Source organism: Tenebrio molitor, chromosome 1 (assembly GCF_963966145.1).
Source record: "Tenebrio molitor chromosome 1, icTenMoli1.1, whole genome shotgun sequence".
NCBI classification, from domain to species: domain Eukaryota; kingdom Metazoa; phylum Arthropoda; class Insecta; order Coleoptera; family Tenebrionidae; genus Tenebrio; species Tenebrio molitor.
In genome coordinates, this window is record NC_091046.1 from 42484344 (window position 1) to 42507081 (window position 22738).

At 35.6% G+C, this 22738-nt stretch overlaps 3 protein-coding genes and 2 long non-coding RNA genes across 7 annotated transcripts; 3 read left to right on the forward strand and 2 right to left on the reverse strand.

Moving 5' to 3' along the window:
- Positions 1–1626: 1626 nt before the first annotated feature.
- Positions 1627–3869, reverse strand: LOC138141224 (uncharacterized). The gene is made up of 2 exons (XR_011163040.1): positions 1823–3869; positions 1627–1768 (listed from the first exon to the last, which is right to left on the reverse strand). It is a non-coding gene; the product is annotated as an uncharacterized lncRNA (long non-coding RNA).
- Positions 3870–4338: 469 nt separating this feature from the next.
- Positions 4339–5757, reverse strand: LOC138141489 (uncharacterized). Its single transcript, XM_069062213.1, has 3 exons — positions 5381–5757; positions 5098–5319; positions 4339–5042 (listed from the first exon to the last, which is right to left on the reverse strand). Exons 1-3 carry the CDS (start codon positions 5594–5596, stop codon positions 4410–4412), a joined length of 1071 nt encoding a protein of 356 aa, XP_068918314.1. The 5' UTR covers positions 5597–5757; the 3' UTR covers positions 4339–4409.
- A 7061-nt stretch (positions 5758–12818) lies between these two features.
- On the forward strand, positions 12819–14232 carry LOC138134203 (beta-1,3-glucan-binding protein-like). The gene is made up of 4 exons (XM_069052337.1): positions 12819–13077; positions 13131–13285; positions 13338–13501; positions 13554–14232. The coding sequence occupies exons 1-4, from the start codon at positions 12874–12876 to the stop codon at positions 14162–14164; spliced, it is 1134 nt and encodes a 377-aa protein (XP_068908438.1). The 5' UTR covers positions 12819–12873; the 3' UTR covers positions 14165–14232.
- Positions 14233–14307: 75 nt separating this feature from the next.
- On the forward strand, positions 14308–15902 carry LOC138134208 (uncharacterized). 3 transcript variants are annotated; one of them, XR_011160669.1, is made up of 4 exons: positions 14308–15193; positions 15257–15397; positions 15458–15605; positions 15666–15902. It is a non-coding gene; the product is annotated as an uncharacterized lncRNA (long non-coding RNA). The 3 variants fall into 3 exon arrangements; XR_011160668.1 differs by having other exon boundaries at positions 14308–14992; positions 15053–15397; XR_011160667.1 differs by having other exon boundaries at positions 14308–15397.
- Positions 15903–21173: 5271 nt separating this feature from the next.
- On the forward strand, positions 21174–22551 carry LOC138132137 (beta-1,3-glucan-binding protein-like). Its single transcript, XM_069049538.1, has 4 exons — positions 21174–21427; positions 21481–21635; positions 21684–21847; positions 21901–22551. The coding sequence occupies exons 1-4, from the start codon at positions 21215–21217 to the stop codon at positions 22509–22511; spliced, it is 1143 nt and encodes a 380-aa protein (XP_068905639.1). The 5' UTR covers positions 21174–21214; the 3' UTR covers positions 22512–22551.
- Positions 22552–22738: the final 187 nt, after the last annotated feature.

Genomic DNA, 22738 nt, shown 5'->3' on the forward strand with positions numbered 1-22738 from the left:
GATAACTTATTAAATTAAATATTTTTTTTTAATCAAAGTTATCTCAAGTAATGGGACCATGACACTTGTCATCTTAATACGTCAAAATGAAAACAACAATGATTAGAGGAGTATAATTTTAAACTGTTCATTAAATAGGCAGGTAGGCTACTATGCATTGTTCAAATTTCTTACGGTTCTGTGTCTTTGTCTTTTCCGGGATGGCCAGTTTCTTCGCAATTCTCGTTCTATGACCAAAGCCCAGTAAAACGTGAAATGTCAAGAAATTAAAAAAAAATTAAGTAGCTTGATTACATGTTTAATTTATAATATAGGGTTATTCACGAGAGGGGTACTTCTGAATATTTATTTTGCTGCAACCAACAATACAATGGCAGTGACTACTAAATCAAATGTGTTATTTCTTTTAAATTAGAAATCAAAGTAAGTTGGATAGATTTGTGAGAAATGTCAGATTGGCAGATAACCTGTATTTAATCAAAAATCAACAAATAAATTAACAAATTAAGTTAATGTAAAAGGTGTTCGAAGTGTCTACAATCGGCTTGAAAACATCCGCAACGGCGACAGAATTCCTTCCACGCTCTCCATAAATGAGGAGCATGTCAGTCTTTTCGTCGTTTATGTAAAAACACATTTTTCGAATTGACAAAAATTTTTTGCTTTAACGTCAAAGAGACAGAACTAAGAGCCATCGTGGATTCAGTTATAATTATTTTCAAAATTTGATATCAAGATATTGTTGCAATGTGTATAATGGGTTGCGGTAAAAAGAAATTCAGAAATACCCCTCTCGTGAATAACCCTGTATAAATATCGAAAAGATATCCCTGATTGATGATTTTTGGGTTGCCTACTGCCCTCAGGTAAAATCGTATTCTTATCTGAATAAGCCTGTACTATTTTTTGCACGACCCAAAGAATTTAATTAAAAAAAGCCCAAAGTTTTAAAATTATTTTTAACTGTCAACATGACACTTAAACTTCACTTGACTGTTAAACATAATTTACAAATTTTCGGCTTTTTTCAATTAAAATCGTTGGGTCGTGCAAAAAATAGTATTTGCACCTCGGGTAAAAATCATGCACTTCACTTCCTCGGTGCATAATCTACTATTTTTCATGATGAAACAGTGAAAAAAAAAATTATAAGTAGCATCCAATGAAAATTTTACAAAATAGTTATTTAAGATATAAGTGTAAAAAATTATCCTTTATTGCACGAACGGGTTTAAAATACAAAAACAATGAGTTACGCATTTCGATATTGTTTAGTGTTATCGTTGTTTATAATTTATTTTCTTCATTAAAATATACAATTTTGTTGTGAATATGCTATTTAAAAGTGATTGATGAATAATTACAATGTTTCCCTGTAATACAAAAGTTTCACTTCTATCGTGCGTCTTTACGACCCATTGTGTTTTTCTTTTTATTTTGCATTATTCTTATTTCATTTGTTGCATTCTACATCGTTTAAGTTATTAAATTTGATCTTAAATTTTTACTGATAGATGCTAAAATAAATAGGTTACTTCAATCCAGTTTTGTCTTTTGTCTTTGAGAACTGCCACTGTGCTTGATCTGTTGCTCAAAACCAACGTGTACTCCAGCTTTTTGCAATGTCAAGAATGTTCCTAAAAGTCTTTTCTTTCATTTCAACGATGACCAGTCCCGCTCGTGTAGCTGCCCTAATACGTTGCAGATGCAGAGTGTATGCACAGGAGTCAGGATAAATTTCTTGTGATTCCGATTCATTTCACAGGCCCTGCATATTTCACTTTTTACTAAGATTTTTAAGGTAGTAATATGTATTACTCACTTGACGCTACGTCGCCATATTACCTTCCATCAACAAAGGTTCAATTCATCATATCCCTCCCGTCAATACCCCGTCACACCCCTCAAGGTTACAAGTGCTCTGGAAATTTTCAGTCATAACAAAGTAACAAACCATATTTCATTCATGGCCGGAAGAAGAAACTTCTTGCGTTCCCTGGTGAAGACTCTATACATTTTTTCATCTGCCATTTTTGGCTATTTCAAAAGTAGCTGTCACTTTTGACGTCTGTTCCGATAAGTCGACTAGATAAATATTGAAAATAATTTTTTTTGTTCCACACCGTCAGAATTTGAGAATTTTCTCCTGTGTGAACGGATTTTGATAAATTTGACAATTTGTCAAAACGAAACGTCAAGCTGATTTTAAAGATTTTTAGCGATTTGGAGCCTTTAAGGGGCTCGTCGAACAAAAAAACGTTGTATTCAACTCGTTCTTGCGTAAATTGGGCTTTTTTTGGTACTCGTGGACCTTTAAAACTCTCGTTTCACTCGAGTTTTAAAATGGTCCAGTCATGCCAAAAAAAGCCTAAATTACACACGAACTCGTTAAATAAATAACTATATTATTCATACGAATTACCCGTTGCTTGGCAATTGAGGGAACGTACTCAATTTTCTCGTTAAGAGAAAATTAGATCGAGCTCTATTGGTCAATTTAATTACATAATTCATAACTAACTAATTCATAAAGCTGTTGCACTCTGAATATTTTTCTAACCTTTTTTTATCTTGATTACCTTCAAGGAAAACGCACTCTAAGTTTGATCCGCGAGTTCTGGGAAACCTCTATACGGAGTGACCCAGAATGGATCTGCAAAATTTTAACCACGAGCTACTGGCTTCATGTAGAACTCGGAAAAAATATTTAAAACATTCAATGTCAAAATATAAAATGACATTTAATTTTTGAGGTACAATTTTTTTTAATTGCTTCTAGTCTTCTACGTTGTCCCACAACCTCTTAGGTAAAATTTCGGCACATTTTAAAAATACACCCTTGTATATCAAATTTTATAAAATGTACACCAATGCGGTTTCCTTGTTTTAAAGCATATTTCCTAGAGGTTACTTCGCCAGTGGTTCGTGGTTAAAATCTGCAGATCCATTCTGGGTCATTCTGTAGGTATAGTAAGTATTAATTTTATTATCAAAGGCTTAAAAATGCGGTTGTAGAAAAAACAGTGTTTGAATTTCGTGCGCAAAATGATTCTTTTGTTGGGGCATTCGACCAACAAAAAACAATAATTTTGCGCACTTAATACAAAAATAACTCTTTCATCTACAAAAAACACTCACTTCACGCACTTAATATAAAAATAACTATTTTATCTTGATTTAGGCTCCATTTTAAAACATGACTAGTTTAATCGCGCTGATTTAGTAAATTGAAGTTTTGCATTGTCACATTTTTAATATGATGGTGTGACATTGGTACAATGAGGGACATGGAATCCTGGGCAGTCTGCTATTGTCATTTCAAAAAGTGTCAATGTAAATGCACCTTTACTGTCATTATGATTGATATTTTAAAAAAACTTGTCAAATTAACTTAAGCTTGGTTATGAGTAGCTAAGGTATGGTTTAAAAATTTTGACAACTGAATGACACATCTGCCCAGTTTTCCGTGTCCCCAATAGTACGAACATTCTGATGTTTAACCGCAAATTTAGACTTTATAACTGCATCAAACCATTCCAACCTCTGATCATTGAAAATGTGCTATCATTCCCAAATTAATTAATTAACTAACATTGGGCCGTATCACGACACCGTTATTAAAGTTGCCGGTAACTAAAATCGTGATTAAAGTAAACCAAAACGATATAGATTTATGCAATTATAACCTGCCAGAAAGAGATGAATTCGTCACCAAGGTAATTAGAGTCATGATTAAATTGAATAAGGGTGTCGTGATACGGCCCACTGTTATTATAAGGATGTAACGGATGACTATGGGCCCTATCACGCCACCCTTATTAAATTTAATCATGACTCTAATTACGATGGTGACGAATTCATCTCTTTCTGACAGGTTATAATTGCATAAATCTATATCGTTTTAATTTTGAGTTAGTGTTGGTTATGGATCGTTCTTTGTTTTCTGTTGCACCTTAGACCCTGACATTTTGACAGTTCAAGAGTTACATGTTCTGGTGCTGCCGTGCAAAATTTGTGGGTTATGTGTCAATTGTATACTCATTGACATTTGTCGTTCTGTGTGTGTTTTAGAGATGTGTCGTTCAGGAACGACCCGGTTCAGTGAGCCGGCTCTTACCACTGATCCGAGTGAACCGGCTCTCTACGAGAACGAACGAACGAACCGCCACGGCTCGCAAATCAAAATTAAAACTCTCTAAAAATCTTTAAAAAATCTATTTTTTCTGTTGGTCATATGTTAAGTCATCTTTTTAATATCTAAATCCTACACTAAAAACAGCAATTTAAAACACGTTTCCCAGAACAACGTGTTTTAAAAAATTTAAAACACGAAAGAAGTATGAACAAGAATGGTTTATTAATCACAAGTATAACTAGTCAGAATACAAGTTGATAATGAAAATTCAATTTTAATTCTTCTCATTTGTATGAAAGTGAAATTCACATTTATGAAAATATTGAACACCAGTGGTTGACGATGATGATGATGAAGTATCACTTGTAGATAACTCGGTTGTAGTAGTTGTTGTACCCCCAAACACCTTTCTGGCAATTTTGATGCGTTCCTCTACGCAATCTTCGATGTATCCTTCTGCGACGGTAGAAGAACGCCAACCGCCATGTCGTTTCAGTGAAACTAGATCTCCACCTCCTGCAGCTAGCAAAGTTGCGGAGCTTCTTCGGAAGCAGTGCCCCGTATAAGTTTTAGGATCCTCTAACTTCAGATACGCAGCAATTTTAGAGGGAAGTTGACCGAAGGTGTTTATTCCCACAGGCTGTCGAGTACACTTCCCATTATTATAAAACAAGAAGAATCGATCATGAGATGTGTTCACGGGACGTAAAGATGCATATTTTCGGTATATGGTTAAAGGGTTAACCACGAAGCCTTCTCCAATAATGGTGAACTTTCTATCTAAATGCGTTTTGGTATCTCGAAGTATTACAATGAGAACTTCTCCAGTATCTTGAATATCATTTACAGTGAGGTCGCATAACTCCTTGCGCCGACATGCTCCAGCAATGCCGAAAATCAAAGCAGCCTATAAATTAAGGGAAAATTATTATTTTTTGTTTTAACAACCAAAACATAAATACCTTCACAAATAAATATGTCTCGTCTGCAGCTTCTAAGAAAAACTTTTCAATATGTTCACGAGATAACACCTTCGATTTTTTCGCATGATGTCCCACATTTATCTGCTTGAGGTAAGCAGTTACACTACAAAACTTCTCAATGCACAGGTTTTCTTTCACTTTTAAAGAGGACTTCAGCATCGAATAATGCGGCCAAAGTGATGCAGGTGACAACGTTTCTTGCTACAAATCAAATTAATTACTTATAAACTATGTAACTGAAAATGGATAATTCCAGACTTACCTTCTCGTCTAAATAAGCGAGTATTACCTCTTCTGTTACAGCGGAGACTTTGTTGTTTTCTCGCCAATAGCAGAAACTTGCATAAACCTTCTCGTACGCAGCTTTGGATTTCACGGGTAACAATTTTTCCCGCAACAAGTTCGCTTTCTTTAAAATATTTTCAGGAACTTCGTTTGACTTTTCCATTTTCGTTTCTATAATAAACAACATATCCATAGCGACTAGTGACGAACGTAGTTGACCAACAGAAAAAATTTTGAATAACACTCTTGCGAAAACTTATAAAGTATCTCGGGTGTCTATGCAACTCGACTGCGTCTCGTTGCATAACGACAACCTCGAACTTTAAACTTAGGTTTTCGCACTCGTATTATTAATAACTAATAATAATTTAACTAAAAGTTATCTTATAAAATACGTTTTTAATTTATGTAAAAATCGTTGCAGAATTATAAAAAATATCGCCTAAGTAATAGGTATTACTTTCACCAGTTAGGCCCCAGCGATCGCCGTGATCGTTTACGCAAAGTATTATTATTAGTGTTTTTAAAGGCCAAATAGTTATTTTTATATTAAGTGCGTGAAGAGAGTGTTTTTTGTGCATGAAAAGGTCTTTTACGCCGAGACGAAGGTCGAGGCAGTATAAGCCTTTGAATGCACAAAAACATCTTCACGCACGAAATATAAACAATATTTTTTCTATAATTGATTCAAAAAATTGAAATTAAAAATTCAAATTTTTGAAGGAACTCTGAAGTTTCAATGCAGTGACCATGTTGCTAGGTAACTAATAAAATACAGTGCGTGAAGTGAAACACAGAAATAGTCGTGTGCGTGAAATCGCATTTCACACACTGTTTTGTATGGTTTCTATGGTTTCGATCTTACTAACAATGCAAAAAGAAATACACGTTAGAAAATGACCCACTTCAGGCACCGATAACTATGCGTGAATTTCAATTTTTTGAATCAATAATAGAAAAAATCATTTTTTTCATAACATGATTTTTACAAAGACCATTAAAGTCAGTGGTTCGGAATTTGATTAGGATACATTTTTATTTAAAAAATTCGGTTTTTGGTTCCATGTTGACAAACGTTGAGTTTCAGTGGTTCAGTCGGCTCAATTGAACCGGCTCACTGATCCGGCTCTTCGCTATTCTTCGGATCCGCCGAACCGGATCAACAAATTGAACCATTTTGCCCATCTCTAGTGTGTTTACAGTAACACCACAGAACACACACTTAACACAAAAACACAGAATGATCCATACCCAACCCTAAGTGAAAATTTAAATAGTCATCCGTTATACGTTATTTGCCAACGGATTTTTATTAAATTTAAAATGCAGATCATGCAGATATTGCAGATGGTGAAGATTCAATTATTGATAATAAAATCACTCAAGTTAAAAAATTAAGTGGAATGATTATTAGATTGTTAAACATTAAAACAATTAACTAAATCACTCGTCCGATCCGACAAAAAGATTAGATTTTGTTGTTAAAAATTTGATCTAAATTTTGAAAGCATGTATTGGGTGATTCAAAATGATTGTGTATAAGTAAAGGGTGTTTTTTTAAATTTGGCGTCGAAGTAGGCGTTGGAGAATCGATTGAGATCACACCACTCGTGTAAAAGCGTAAGATTTAAACAGCTGATGCGTGACCCGTAACCTGTATAGTGCGTTCACAATCGATAGTTCAACGCCTATTTGGACGCCAAATTTAAAAAAACACCCGTTATAGCAACTACGTACGAAAAGAAAATTTATGTGGCAACTCTGTGGGTAGGATACAGTTGACATTTGTTTGACAGTTCATAGTCGCGCAATCTTGAAAATTGTCAAGTCAATGTGCAATGTTAAAAAAAAATCAAATGCACGCTTATGAAATGTCATACAAATGTCAACTCTATCCCACCCACACAGTTGCCACATAAATTTTCGTACATAGTTGCCATACTTATCCACAATCATTTTAAACCACCCAATATTTGAGCAGCACCTTTTGAAACAATTGATGAAACGTTGCCAAGCAACATTTTGTACTCCCCTTAAAAGCTATCAAAGGTGGGAGTACTTTATTAGAAAAATAAAATTATTTTATAAATTTATTGAAAATACTTAAAAAACACGCACAGGTCTACAAAATAAAACTTTTAAAGTTATTTGGTCTTTAATGACAGATTGTGTTTAATGGAAGGGCGCCGAGTGCCAAAATATCATTCACTTTTGGGTATCAAAATAAATGTAATTATCGTAAGTGATAACTATACGTGATAAAATAAAACCGTAGTCATTTTCGAAACATGAAAATCACTGTTATCAATGTTCGTATCAAAACTGAAATAATGATAATCATTTTATACAGGGTGATTCACGTAGCCCGTTCGTTAGAAACTTTCTGATTTCCCAAAGTCGTATGAATATGAAAATTGGTAGCCGACTACAATTGACCACTCCAAGTTCAAATAAAATATTTTCAAAATGGCGATACTTCCGGTAATATCGGAAATCAATGCCACCTTTGTTTTTTTTAATGGAAAGGCCCCATTTTGATTTCAAATTTCGATTCTACGTACGATTTTAGCACGCTACTGAGTTGAAGTAATTGAGAAAAAAGATACTGGAAATTTCTAGCAAATTTTTAGTGCTTTATATCTCAAAAACAAGACATGTTGTCGAACTCGTTCCTTTAGAGCACTCCTCGCTAGGTTCGTCGTGTTCTAACCCCCTCGTTCGACAATAGACTGTCTTGTGCAACTCGTACAAAATATATCGTGCAGTCAAATGAAAATCTGAGCTGAGTAGGCGTTGAAAAATGTAAATCATTTGGAACAGTGTAAAGTTTTATTTTCCCACTTTTTGACACGAATGACATTTGTTTATGTTTAATCATGTTTGTTTTCAGCAAAGGGTGCCCTTAGATATTTGCCTCGAGAATAGGAATCGTTAGTTATTTTATTTTTAATGTAAAACATTACAAAGAAAGAAAAAAAAAACAGAAAGATCTTTTGTTTGTAAATTTCAGATTAGCTAATTACAGCTGTCAATTTACAGTTTAAAAAAGCAAAACAATTGACGGTTTCCGACGCCTCCCCAGCCCAGGATTTCATTTGAACGCCTGACACTATTTCTAGAGATTTATAAACAAAGAAATCATTTCAGAATCGTGTATTACTTTGCAAACTTGAATAAAATTAAAATCGATATTAAATGTAATCTTGAAGTCGAGAATATAAAGAAAATATTATGATTTATAAGTATAGTCGCTCTTGTATCTGGCGACTGATAAGGACGGAGTTACCAGGTGAAAATTAAAATTATCACAAATTAAAAATCTATCTCCGATTTTATTGTCTTTCCATAGAAAAAACTGTTTATCATCAAGCAATCGAAAATCGCGCGTGTGTATATCTACAGGGTGGGGCATCGTATACACTCACGCGGGAAATCGCAATCTAATTAAATAAAATTGTCGAAATTTTTCACACTTACCTGGCTATTGGTAAGGTACATTTCATAATTTTTTGATAATTTTTCAATTACAAACAAAGCCAAAAAAAAAAAATGTAAATTTCAACCAAAAAGTCAAATTTTGATTTTTATACTGACCTACCCAGATTCACTTCCTCTAATTATTTACGAAATCAGCGGAAAAAAAACACCAATTCGATTTTGAATTAAACGCAGTTTTAAATTTCTACTTTCAAAATCATTTTTATTTATGATCTGCTAGGTACTTGTGCTGTCGTAAATTTAGGTGACAATGGGAACTGTCATTTTTATGGCAAAGAGGCCCAAAACGGCCGGCTACCAGTAAATGGTCCTTTTGTAGGCTAATTATAATAGCATTTGGGCCATAAATCACGCGTCTGGTTTGCGTTTAAATAAAAAAGGGAATTATTTAGCTAACCAAGTCAAAATTTGTAATTGTGCCACCAGGGTTTGATGCGCTAGCAGGTACAGATTCATTTAGTGTAAAAACTTTATGGGTAAATTAACAGTTAATTTCAGAAAACTAATAAAACTGTTATGGCCTAATTTATTAAGAAAAAAATTAAAAAAAAATCTCAAATATACCTTATCAATACAGGTGTCCCAGAACTCGCGGATCAAACTTACAGTGCGTTTTCCTTGGTGATAACTGAAAGCAATAGCGTTTAAAAAAAAGGACAGGGTATAATCGATTCTTTGTAATGAATAATTAAAGTTGACCAATCAGAAGGACGCTGTTAATTTGAATTTCACGTAAATTTAACCAACAGTTTGATTTGCCTAGCAACATAATTCTAGTAAGAATGGTATGGAATTTCAAGAAAATGTTTGGGCAACTGTAAAGATTTTGACAACGTCAAGTTATAATTTGATTCGAAATTGTCAAACTTTATATTGAAATCATGAATACAGCTGCAGAGTATGCCGAAATGCTCATACTTTATGGAGAGTGCGGGCGCAATGCACGTGAGGATGCAAGGGAATATGCAATACGTTTTCCACGACGTTTGCCACATCCAAATTATAACGTATTTCTACGGTGCTCGAGGCACTGGGTCCTTGGTGCCTACCTGACAAGAAATTGGTGGTCCCCCGCAAGAAGTTAGAACGCCAGAGACTGAAGATGCTGTTTTTCAGTCCTTTGATGACGACGGTAGATGTAGTATATTTGAAGAACTATATTTACCGCGAACCTATCAATATTTTAGAACTAAATGACCAAATTCACGAATATGCTTAGACTGGCAAGGGAAAGTTTAATAAAACGAGCTCGCCTATTCCTTCAGATGAAAGGTGGTCATTTTGAACACTTGTTATAAATTATTCTTTTTATTTTGCATGTTTTTTATTTCATTTGTTGCATTCTACATCGTTTAAGTTATAAAATTTGATCTTAAATTTTTACTAATAATGATGCTAAAATAAATAGGTTAGTTCAATTCAGTTTTGTCTTCTTTCTTTCAGAACTGCCACTATGCTTGATCTGTTGTTCAAAACCTACGTGTAACTCCAGCTTTTTTGCAATGTCAAGAATGTTCCTAAAAGTCTTTTCTTTCATTTCGACGATGACGAGTCCCGCTCGTGTAGTTCCGCTAGTGCGCTAATACGTGGCAAATGCAGAGTGTATGCACAGGAATCAGGATACATTTCTTGTGACTCCAATTCACTTCACAGGCCCTGCATATTTCACTTTTTACTAAGATTTTTAAGGTAGTAATATTACTCACTTGACGCTACGTCGCCATTTTACCTTCCATCAACAAAGGTTCAATTCATCATATCCCTCCCGTCAATTTCCCATAGCCCTCAAGGTTACAATTGCTCTGGAAATTTTCACTCATAACAAACCATATTTCACTCCTTGCCGGAAGAAGAAACTTCTTGCGTTCCCTGATTTAGATTCTATACATTTGTTATCCTGCCTTTAGCGAAATTATCCCATTTTTGGTTATTTCAAAAGTAGCTGTCACTTTTGACGTCTGCTCCGACAAGTCGACCAGATAAATATTGAAAATAATTTTATGATTCGTCGAATTATACGTTGCTTGGCAATTGAGGGAAGGTACTCAATTTTCTCATAAAGGGAAAATTAGATCGAGCTCTATTGGTCAATTTGATTAATTCATAACTAAAAAGCTGTTGCACCCTGAATATTTTTCTAAACGTTTTTTACCTTCATTACCATCAAGGAATATACAGTTTAAATTTGATCCGCGATTTCTGGGACACCCTGTATATAAAATTATATTTAAAAAAAGGCTATATTCTGTCTCGTGATTCGGAAGTCACGTTAAGCCATTGGTCCCGGTCTATTGAGTTGGTTATCACGCCCCTCATAGATTTGTAAACCAGTCCTTGACTGTGTAACAACATTTTAATTAGAAGTCGCGATTTCTCGCGTGAGCGTATACGATGCCCCATCCTGTACAAAAACGGTTGAAGTGGCTTTTTTTGTAACCGGACTTGAAACACTTCAAATCCAAAGAGTTGAAATGTCCACAGGTGGTTCGACTGAGTCAAATAACGAAATTATTATCGAATATTTAACCGGTGCCACTGTGGTGTGACACGAGTCGCCCATGTGCATGGATGTCAAAATCAAAAATAGCAAAATTCAACGTTAAAAAGTAAACTTTAGCCTTTAGTAGACTGTACTAATACAGGGTGTCTCAAAAATGGCGCCCAATCTCTTGAAGGGTTAAACTATTTGAAGAGTTGAGTTCAATTTCGTTGTGAATTTTTTTTCCTTTGACTATTTTCTAAGTTATACACATTTTAAAATAAGCAACATCGGTTGGTATGCACAATCAACTAAACCAATTCTCCTTTGAGGTCAATGTTGCCACTGTTATTTTAGCGTATTTTGGTAGGTCATTACTCTAAAAAGAATTACTTCTGTATTGTTCCACTACCTAAAGGGGTCTTGGAAAAAGTAACATTGTAAAGTAATTTATAATTCAGCTGTAAAATTTGGTAATATAGGAGATACATCTCTTTGAAATTACCATATTTAAGAGCAAGTTATACAAAATCTGTTGGTCCGATCAAACTTTGTATTGAGATTTACCTTCCTAGACTTCTATTCTTTAAGACCCTTAGGAAATTGGGCGCTATTTTTGAGACACCCTGTATTATTGAACCTTCATTCCATCAAGTACCAATATCTAATATTGCAACAAGAGAACTAGGAATTACTGGTGCACTAACTGTAGCAAAAGAAAATAAATGAGTTCGATTTTTTTATGTGATCCGCTTGAAGATAAAATAGTATACTTAATTCAAAGTAGAAGGTCTTTTTGTGCTTCGCCCAGTTGCCGATCTCGACTTCGTCTCGGTCTTCAAACTCTGAGCTTAACACAAAAAGACTCACTTCTACTCTTAGGGCCGGTTGCACCAACGTGAGTTAAATTTAACTACAGATTAAAATATGCGAAAACATTGTTATAACAATAGGTAACTAAAGTAACGAAGCACTTTAACCTACAGTTAACTTTAACTGGTGTTGGTGCAACCGGCCCTAAATGATATAATCTACTATTGTTATCTGGTAAAATCTGGTTTATTCTATTTTTAAGAAGAATCATCTTATCCGCAAGTCATCAGTCTTGAGACTACGAATTTAAGTATATTATTTTTGGAATTATTTTAACAATTTTGATGAACATTTAAGATATGTATATCCCTTTCAACTGCTAAACTCTTGAAAAATAAATTCAAGGGCTTCTAATTTTATTTTAATTACCTACATCGTATTCGCATTTTTTACGAATGTGAGTTGCAGTTTTAAGCAATATCTATCATCTTCAACCTTCATGAGTTTTCCAGTTTTTAAGTCAAGTGCATGCACAATAGATCATTGTTTTATAATTAAATAGTTTCTCGGGAAGCTAGATTAAAGATATTTTCAATTGGCACTTAGGTTTTTAGCAAATCGGTGATAATATGGGGTATAAAAGCGGCATCTCGGACAACTTCACAGCATAAACAAACAGCATGTTCAAGATTCTACTGTACCTTTCCCTCCTCTTGGGAGTTGTTCACCAATGCAGATCCCAGTGCAATCCCAGTGCCACAACGGTCAGCGGTACCCACGCTCCAACTGGTCAAATCTGCTCCGGAGATCTCATTTTCGAAGACAACTTCGACGAGCTTGACATGCAAAAATGGCAACACGAAAGTACCCTTGCTGGAGGTGGCGTAAGTATTGTTTTGCTAATTTCACAACCCACAATGTACCCGTGAACCATTAGAATTGGGAATTTGAATGGTACACCAACAGTCGAGAAAACAGTTACACAGAAGATGGATTTCTTAATATAAAACCTACTCTGGTGTCCGACGAGACTGGTGAAGATTTCTTGTCGTCTGGAGTGTTGAACATCGACGGTGGTTCTCCGGCTGAGGAGTAATGACAACAAAACAAGAAACGATTTGTACTAATTAGTTACATTGTTCAGGTGTACCAACCCACAATTTTACGGTTGCGAAAGAACGGGAACCCCAGAGAATTATCTTAACCCAATCAAAAGCGCTCGTCTCCGAACCGTGTACTCCTTCGCCTTCAAATATGGTAAAGTTGAAGTTAGAGCGAAACTCCCCGCTGGAGATTGGTTGTGGCCTGGTAACCAGAATCAAGGCAGTTTTATTGAGGTCGATTAAAATGCGTTTTTTAGCTATTTGGATGATGCCTCGATATAACCAATACGCCGGATGGCCGCGTTCCGGCGAGATCGACATAATGGAAAGTCGTGGCAACTCCGAATTGTACGACGGTGCTGGTAACAACATCGGCAACAAACTGGTCGGTTCTACTCTTCATTGGGGACCATCGGAGACCCTCAACATGTTCATGAACACTCACGCCGAAGCTTCCAACCCTGACGGATACAACAGCGACTTTCACAACTACCAAGTGATGTGGACGGAAAGCGACATCACTTTTTTGGTCGATGACGTAGCTTTGGCCACTTATGCTCCTCCAGATGGTGGTTTCTGGGAATGGGGTAACTTCGATTCTAGCGGATTCCCCAATCCTTGGAGGACGAGTAATTCCAAAATGGCTCCTTTCGATCAAGAATTTTACATTATACTTAACTTGGCTGTTGGTGGTATGGCTTATTTCCCCGATGGGATGACCAATCCAGGTGGCAAGCCCTGGTCCAATACATCTCCCACCGCTATCGCTGACTTCTGGAAGGGTAAGGACCAATGGCTGCCTACGTGGCAACTGGGGACTGACACTCCCATCTTTAAAATTGATTATGTAAGAGTTTGGGCCCGCTAATTTTAAGGGATTGTCTAGTTTCATTGATTGTTTGTAATTTTAAAAATTAAAAAATTTACTTAACTGGATACATTTATTTATTACTTATTGGAAAGAAATGTGGAGCTATTCTACAAACTACTATGGTAACCCACGTGATAGTATATTAAGTATAAAGAACGGTAATGACAATGTACGGATCGAAGACAATTGTTTGGAGGAGGAGCTTGCGACGACTCCAATATTGTCTGAGATCCGTACATTGTCATTAACGTTCGTCATGCTTATGAGATTTTTTGCGCGATTGAATATTTATTACAAAACATTCCTAACTACCGGGTGATCAAGAAGGACTGTTTAAGTTGGCAGTACAATTAAGAAAATTTTTTAATTCGGTTATTTATAACACTGCAACCGGATATGTTTTGTTGGTTTATTTGACAAATATCTGATGTAGGTATAGCATTAACAGCGACAAGCCATCAACAACCGAAAGTTACTCCTGTTATACGATTTAAAATACAATTCAGTGTTACCAACTTAAACAGTCCTATTTGATCACCCCGTAGAATGCAATGCGATACGACGCCCTTCACATCGTGTTGCCACAATGTCGATTTTTGTATCGCGTTTCTAAGGCAATCTGCAAACAACTACCGCCATTGCAGTTTTTGTGCGCAAATATCGCCAGTTGTGTTGAAAAACAAGCAGTAAAATGAGTGATATTAGTGATTCCGAAAACGAAGTGTATATTGTAGAAGAAACTTTGAATGTGGGGTGCGTCACAAATAAAGAATTTTTGAAACTAACGACCTCAACGTGTAATTAAGAAGACAAGGAAAATTTGTGGTATGAAAATTTTGATAATACTAATGTCGCGGCAAGTTCACTAATATTATTTAATTGCAGCGGCAAGGAATGCCGACCACAAGAGCCGTGTGAGTTTCCAGAAAGTGCTAACATCTTGTCTTCAACTTCTGTCTACATAAATCAAGAATTTTCGAAACCAGCGAACTCAATATGAAATCAAGAAGATAAGGAAAATCCGGGGTATGAACATTTTGACAATTCTAATGTCGCGGCAAGTCTGTTACTAAAATTGTTTCATTGCAGCGGCAAGGTAGGCCGACTACAAGAGCCGTGTGAGTTTCCAGAAAGTGCTAACATCTTGTCTTCAACTTCCGTCTACATAAATGAAGAATTTTCGAAACCAACGATCTCAGTGTGTAATCAAGAAGACAAGGAAAATGCGGGGTATGAAAATTTTGACAATGCCAATGTCGCGGCAAGTTTGCTAATGCTATTTCATTGCAGCAACAAGGAAAGCCGACTACAAGAGCCGTGTGAGTTTCCAGAAAGTGCTAACATCTTGTCTTCAACTTCTGTCTACATAAATGAAGAATTATTTTCGAAACCAACAACCTCAATGTGTACCTAATCAAGAAGACAGGGAAAATGCGGGGTATGAAAATTTTGACAATGCCAATGTCGCGGCAAGTTTGCTAATGCTATTTCATTGCAGCGCCAAGGAAAGCCGACTAGAAGACCTTTATGAGTTTCCAGAAAGTGCGCCCACATCTTGTCTTCAACTTCCGTCTACATGAAAATTATTATAATAATCGATTAATTTTGAATAAACTTTACTTACCGTTCTAGAACACCAAAAATTACTTACCATCGAGTTTATCGTTAGCAACGAGTAAACAGAGCTTACCATCTTGGAAACAGACGTGGTAAACAACCAAATAGAGTACAATCGCGCAAAAAATTAATTATTTCGTTTCGACACCCGATGAAGTGGGGATTGTACAGGAATTTTCTTGTTAAGTTTCGGTTTTCTTCAATCTATGAAGTGGGAGTGAAATTAAAACACTTTACCAAGAGATGCAATATCAGCTGAAGGTTATGCCGGGTGACTATTGTTATTATTCAAAAAATTAAGGCGAAAACTTCAATTTAAACACAATAAATAGTAAGAGCTTACTTTCAATTCACTTATCAAGCACAACTCAACAATTAAATCGCACTTAAATACATATCTAGCTTAAATTATAGATTTATAAAGCGGAAATTCCACACGACGCGACGCGAGCATAGAGAGCAATCCACGTAGCCCGTTCGTTAGAAACTTTCTGATTTCCCAAAATCGTATTAATATGAAAATTGGTAGCCGTCTATAATCTACTACTCCAAGTTCAAATGAAATATTTTTCAAAATTGCGACACTTCCGGAAATACAGGAAATCGACGCCATCTTTGTTTTTTTTTAAATGGAAAGGCCCCACTTTGATTTCAAATATGGACTCCACGTTAAATTTTGTCAACACTTATCTGATATCGTTTTTGACCTGTCATCTTTTTCGCAAAAAAGCGGGGTTGCAGGGCTTCATTTAAAAATTTATAACTCCTGAACCAGTGGAAATAAATAATTGATTATTTTTTTATTGAATTCGTAAAGGTTTGGCCGATCTTTTACGCTATTAGTGACATTTTTTTTTAATGTTTCATACGCTTACTGCAATTTTTCAAAGTTAATAATCAAAAAATGTCGGTAACGATAATGAGTTCGTCATCTGCCGACTCTGACTCTGGTAGAAGCGGAACTGGAGAGGTTAACAACTCCTTTGAATCTGACAATCCATCAAGTAATGAAGATTTTTAATGTTTTTTCTAATTTTTTTGTAGGTATATTGAATAAATTGCTTATTTTTCATTGACATCTGACACTTTTTTTTTCATGTTGTGAAAAGAGTTATAAACGAAGACCTTTAGTAAGGTTTTATTAAACTTAATTGCACATAGGTTACAACGACGTTTAAACTTTTTATATATTTTTATAATCAAAGTTAACTAGATTAAATAATATTACAGACATATGTTGTGCTGAACAGCACCATTAGATAAAGACTTTTTTGATATGCTTTAAAAACAGGTCAAAACCCTTAAAAAATGATGTGTGCTGAAGGGGCCCATATAGTACAAACTTCAAAACAGGGCAAAATCGCATGCCTATAATTCTAATTTATTAATAAATACAATTATTGGAAACAAAGCCAGTAAAACGATATGTATTTAAAATAGCCAGATTAACCTTGGAAATGTATTGTGGGTTGCATCTTCAATTCCGTCGGGCTCATTATCACTCGTTCCTGTATTTGTCAGGGGATCCTAACCCAGATCAGAAAAACGAAAAAGCCCCGATTCTCAAAGGGCGATGATTCAAACCCTTAAATATACATCTCAACCGCAATTTTTTTTTGTGAAACCTAGGTAAAAACCTGTGTTACGTTGCAAGGTATTAATATAAAGCAAGACGTACCCTTAAGTGGGGTTGTTTTATGACCTGGGTGACGTGTAGTTCTCATACATATTATTGTAAAATTTCATTTACTAAACAAGACGCATTTTCATTAGTCAGCCCAAACCGGCAATAAAATTCACAGTTGGGAACTAAGCCCAAAGAACCTAATTAATTTAATGAGCAAATGGGCTAAACATGTGAAATGAAGTCTGAAATTTTGAGTTTTTCTTACACGCCAACATAGACGGGGAGTTGAATAGCGTGGTTATCTGCTGATCATTTCTCATCAGTCATCATGATCAAATACACACATGTTGTTTTGATTGCGTTGAGTACATCGCCAAGGAAAAGCTAGATACACAATCTATCAGTGAAGCAGTTCTAACTCGACGAATTTACATCCCTTCACACGTGTTTAACGCAAGGACTGTAATGGTACTTTTCTAAAGATGTACTTATAAACAAAAAAGAAATAATTTAATTGTGTATTACTTTACCTACACACTTAAACTAAATTAAAATCGATATTAAATCTAATCTCGAAATCCAGAATGTAAAGAAAATATTTTGATTCAGGTATAAAGATAGCCGCTCTTGTACTAGCAACTGAGAAGGTCGGAGTTACTTATCAATCTTATCACTGATTAAAAACATCGCTCCGATTTAGCTTTATCATGTAAAATTTGTTTATTTTACGAACTTTTCAATATGTTGTGGTCAATCACAATGGTTTAGTGGAAAATGAAAAAGTAGGGTTACATTCTCATTTGTCAGGGGTTATCAGTTATGACAGTTTATTGCAAATTACCATTAACTTTTTCCCCAGGCATTTTTATCAACATTTTTAAGTAGGTATGAAAAAAATTAGATTATGATTTTATACATAACAAAAATAAGAAAAATTACTAACTGTAGTGATTTTTTTATTTGATTATTTTTTAAACAGTCCTGTCAGCCAATCGTAATGTGGAAAAATTTCAAATCGACCAATAGCATCAAAGTTACACTGACTATTCAATTCACCTGTTATTTTTCAAATATTAACCAATAAAATAGCAGAAATTTACTTTCGTAGCAAGCAACAGAAAATTCCAGCGACTATTTTTTGAAACACATTCTGCATAGGATATTTTAACTTGCTGGTCGTTACGAATAATGTCCTCAACTGTTTTTACTTAGTTAGACTTCAGAACCTGAAAATTACTATTTAGCTTTGAGAATTCAGAACGAAGTAAAGAGTTTTCCGTAGATAAGTTTTGAATCAGTATCTGAAGTTGAGAAATATGTGCAGTTAAAGGCATTTTTTGTTCGTCAAGTGTTGATTTAATTAAGTTTTTTAATTCCACCGTGGAAATTGTAATTGTCTGATTTTCACATTGATCCTTGTTTGAAGTAAGGGGTGAATCAGATAAAGATTCTGTGGAAGATTTTACAGCACAAAAAGAGCATGACCAAGATGAAATTTTGTTCTGTTTAATTAATGTGCAAAATAGTTCGTTGTCAATTCCAACACAGGAAATGTGAAAACACATACACAAGTTATAACTTCTCATTAAAAAAATAACACTAACTTTTGAAACAAATGACGAGCATCAAGCGAAAAGCTATCAAAATGCACTGCGTTACAGTGTTGTTTCATCCCCATGATTATTAGCAGAAGAATTAATATTTCTAAGAAGATGAACTTTTTGGATTTCCTGCTCTAAAGTAATATCCCTTACCTATACTCAATTTCATATAAATGTGCATCTAAGCTAGCCATGAAAATCTGTTTTTCTGTTGGTAGTAAAGCTAAAGCTAGTGACTTTGACTTTCAAAGTTGCTTGCTCTGCGCGAACCCGATTTGACTAATTTTTTAGTTTTTGTCCATTTTAACATTGCTGATTTCAAAAGCAATGTTACGTCTTTTTACTGATTAAATTAAGGTAATTCTTATTTGTTTTTGTCTTTGTATTTTTACCAAGTAAAGATTTATTGGACATGACCTTCATAAATGTGACTTTTGCACGGCTCACTTAATGAACATTTATATGAAATCAATTATAGCATCTTCCAAACATCATGTTTTCTCACTTTTACGCCCGTACACAGCTTTCAGAGGATGGCCAGTTTGTTAACGTAAGCCGAGCGCAGTATCTTCCCGACAAAAGGAATTTGCATATCCGTGTGTTAAGCGGTGATTATTATTGATTTATGACTACCCAGTTTTACGACTTATCCGCAACAATCTCAAAAACCGAGTTTTTTTTTTACTTCAACTACAATCATTTAGATTAGAATAACCCTATACGAGTTGCACAAGACAAGTCTATTGTCGAACGATATAAAATTATTATCTAGTGACTTTTATTTTAATTTAATAGAATTGGGTTGGTATTGACGAAGCAATGTCATTTCATTGAGAATCGCCCTCAAATGTCACATGATTTATATTGACAAATCACAACTCCGAATTGTTTGAATAGCAACCAATCACAATTTAATTAAGCGGAAATTTTCCCTAGGGAAAATTTCCGATATAATTGCCCTAGGGAAAATTTTTTTCGGGCGATTCTCTTCCGAATATACCTCGAGACAGATATATATCGCCAGAATTTTTTTCTTGCAGTCCAACACTCGTGTTTGTCGCTCAAAATTACCCTCGGGCTGAAGCCCTCGTGTAATTTTCTTGCGGCAAACACTCGTCTGTCAGGACTGCTCGAAAAAATTTCCGGCAATATATCTGTCCCTTGGTATATTATATATGAGAATCGCCCTCATATGTCACATGATTTATATTGGCAAATCACAACTCCGAATTGTTTGAATAGCAACCAATCACAATTTAATTAAGCGGAAATTTTCCCTAGGGAAAATTTCCGATATAATTGCCCTAGGGAAAAATTTTTTCGGGCGATTCTCTTCCGAATATACCTCGGGACAGATATATATCGCCAGAATTTTTTTCTTGCAGTCCAACACTCGTGTTTGTCGCTCAAAATTACCCTCGGGCTGAAGCCCTCGTGTAATTTTCTTGCGGCAAACACTCGTCTGTCAGGACTGCTCGAAAAAATTTCCGGCAATATATCTGTCCCTTGGTATATTATATATGAATATTAAATTTTAAATGGTCTCCCAGATGTTACAATAAATATTTTAAACCTCCTTAATAGTTTATTTTGATCCAAAACATGGATTCAGGTTCAAATGACATCACATTTAACACTGAAATTTCGCAGTCACAAAATGCTCATTGTGACACCGAAGTAGAAAAAAAGTATTGTTTCACGGTCACTGTCTTGGGTCAAATAACTAGAAAATGCAAGTAAATAGACAGCTCGTTAATTTATGGGGGGAAAAATACTGAAATGAAAATTATATTTCGAAAAAATGATACATACAAATTTTGTTGTTCTTGACGAGAACTGTCACTGGTTAAAATTAATGTACTTATTTCTGAGACACGTTGTATAGATGTAAGACATGTATACTCCATTCAACTATTTAATATTTATTAAAGTTTTTGACCAATTTCCAAATTCCCTTAAACTGCCGTACGATCACAATATTGTTACCATTCCTAGAAGTAATAAGTGCTTATTTAGTATTTCTATATCACGTTCAAACTTAAAGTTTTATTTTTTCAATACACGCGCAAAAACATTTTTATTTTTAGTTTATAAAAAAATATCAAGTACAAGTGTAGTCATTTCTCAAGATAACGTCAAGCCCAAATCCAACAACGCTATAAAAGCCTCATCTGAAACGACCTCCACGACATTAGCAACAAGATGTTCAAGATTCTGTTCTACTCCTCCCTCCTTTTGGGAGTTTTTCATCAGTGCAGATCTCAATGTTACACTCCCAATCCCAGTCCCACAACAGTCAGCGGCACTCACGCTCCAACCGACACAATCTGCCCTGGAGATCTCATTTTCGAAGACGCCTTCGAGGAATTTGACTTGAAAAAGTGGAATCACGAAAATACCCTCGCTGGAGGTGGTGTAAGTAAATTTTTGTAAATATGAGAACTCACAATGAACAGATGACTCATCAGAATTGGGAATTTCAATGGTACACCAACAGTAGAGAAAACAGTTATACAGAAGATGGAGTTTTGTACATAAAACCTACTCTGGTAGCCGACGAGATGGGTGAAGACTTCTTGTACTCAGGACAACTGGATCTCAACGGAGGTGCTCCAGCTGATGAGTAATGACAACAAAACAAGAAATGTTTTGTTCTAATTATATTTCTAAGGTGTACCGATCCCCAATGGTACGGTTGCGTAAGAACTGGAACCGCAGAGAGCATTCTAAATCCAATCAAAAGCGCTCGTATCAGAACTGTCGACTCCTTCGCCTTCAAATACGGTAAAGTTGTGATCAGAGCAAAAATGCCCGGTGGAGATTGGTTGTGGCCTGGTAAACCTTATCAACGGAATTTGAGTAAAGAAGATTCAAATATAAATTTCTAGCTATATGGTTGATGCCCCGCTGGAACCAATACAGCTTCTGGCCAGCTTCCGGCGAGATCGACATCGTGGAAAGTCGTGGCAACCGCAACCTGGTCAATGCTTCCGGTGTCCACATCGGAACCCAAATGATCAGTTCTACTCTGCACTGGGGTCCAGCGTGGAACGCCAACATGTACCAGTTGACCAACGTGGATAAAATGGACCCTACCGGATTCGACGTCGACTGGCACGACTACCAGATGATGTGGACCGAAGACGACATCACTTTCTCGATCGATGACAAAACTTTGGCCACTTTTGCTCCGCCGGATGGTGGCTTCTGGGAATGGGGTAACCTCGAATCTAGCGGATTCTCCAATCCTTGGAGGACCAGTAAATCCAAGATGGCACCTTTCGATCAAGAGTTTTACTTTGTGATCAACTTGGCCGTTGGTGGTATAGCTTTCTTCCCAGATGATGCGACCAATCCAGGTGGTAAGCCCTGGGTCAATACATCTCCCACCGCCATCACTGAGTTCTGGAGGGGTAAGGACCAATGGCTGCCCACGTGGCAACTCGACACCGACAATGCCGCCTTGCAAATTGATTATATAAGAGTTTATGCTTTGTAATGTTAGATAAGGAAAAAGATAATAAAACATTAAAAAAGAATTGTTTTGTATTGATAATTTTTGAAAAGTAGAAAATGAAAAGTGACAAAAAATAAGAGGTGATCGGTGGAAAACAAAACTTCGAAAAACATAGTCTGTTTTTTTTTTAACCAAGAACCACCAACACCGCAATTTACACCTGTGATTTACACCCAAAATAGAGTTAGCAACATTGTACACTTTTTACC

What these genes read in the sequence shown, in the direction of transcription:
- LOC138141489 (XM_069062213.1), bottom strand. Translation starts at nt 5,596, where the DNA reads ATGGATATGTTGTTTATTATAGAAACGAAAATGGAAAAGTCAAACGAA. An exon ending in TCGCTTATTTAGACGAGAAG is followed by an intron (nt 5,320 to 5,380) that starts GTAAGTCTGGAA and finishes TTTGATTTGTAG; the next exon opens with CAAGAAACGTTGTCACCTGC. An exon ending in AGACATATTTATTTGTGAAG is followed by an intron (nt 5,043 to 5,097) that starts GTATTTATGTTT and finishes CTTAATTTATAG; the next exon opens with GCTGCTTTGATTTTCGGCAT.
- LOC138132137 (XM_069049538.1), top strand. Translation starts at nt 21,215, where the DNA reads ATGTTCAAGATTCTGTTCTACTCCTCCCTCCTTTTGGGAGTTTTTCAT. An exon ending in GGAGGTGCTCCAGCTGATGA is followed by an intron (nt 21,636 to 21,683) that starts GTAATGACAACA and finishes TATATTTCTAAG; the next exon opens with GTGTACCGATCCCCAATGGT. An exon ending in TGGAGATTGGTTGTGGCCTG is followed by an intron (nt 21,848 to 21,900) that starts GTAAACCTTATC and finishes ATAAATTTCTAG; the next exon opens with CTATATGGTTGATGCCCCGC.
- LOC138134203 (XM_069052337.1), top strand. Translation starts at nt 12,874, where the DNA reads ATGTTCAAGATTCTACTGTACCTTTCCCTCCTCTTGGGAGTTGTTCAC. An exon ending in GTACCCTTGCTGGAGGTGGC is followed by an intron (nt 13,078 to 13,130) that starts GTAAGTATTGTT and finishes GTGAACCATTAG; the next exon opens with AATTGGGAATTTGAATGGTA. An exon ending in TGGAGATTGGTTGTGGCCTG is followed by an intron (nt 13,502 to 13,553) that starts GTAACCAGAATC and finishes TGCGTTTTTTAG; the next exon opens with CTATTTGGATGATGCCTCGA.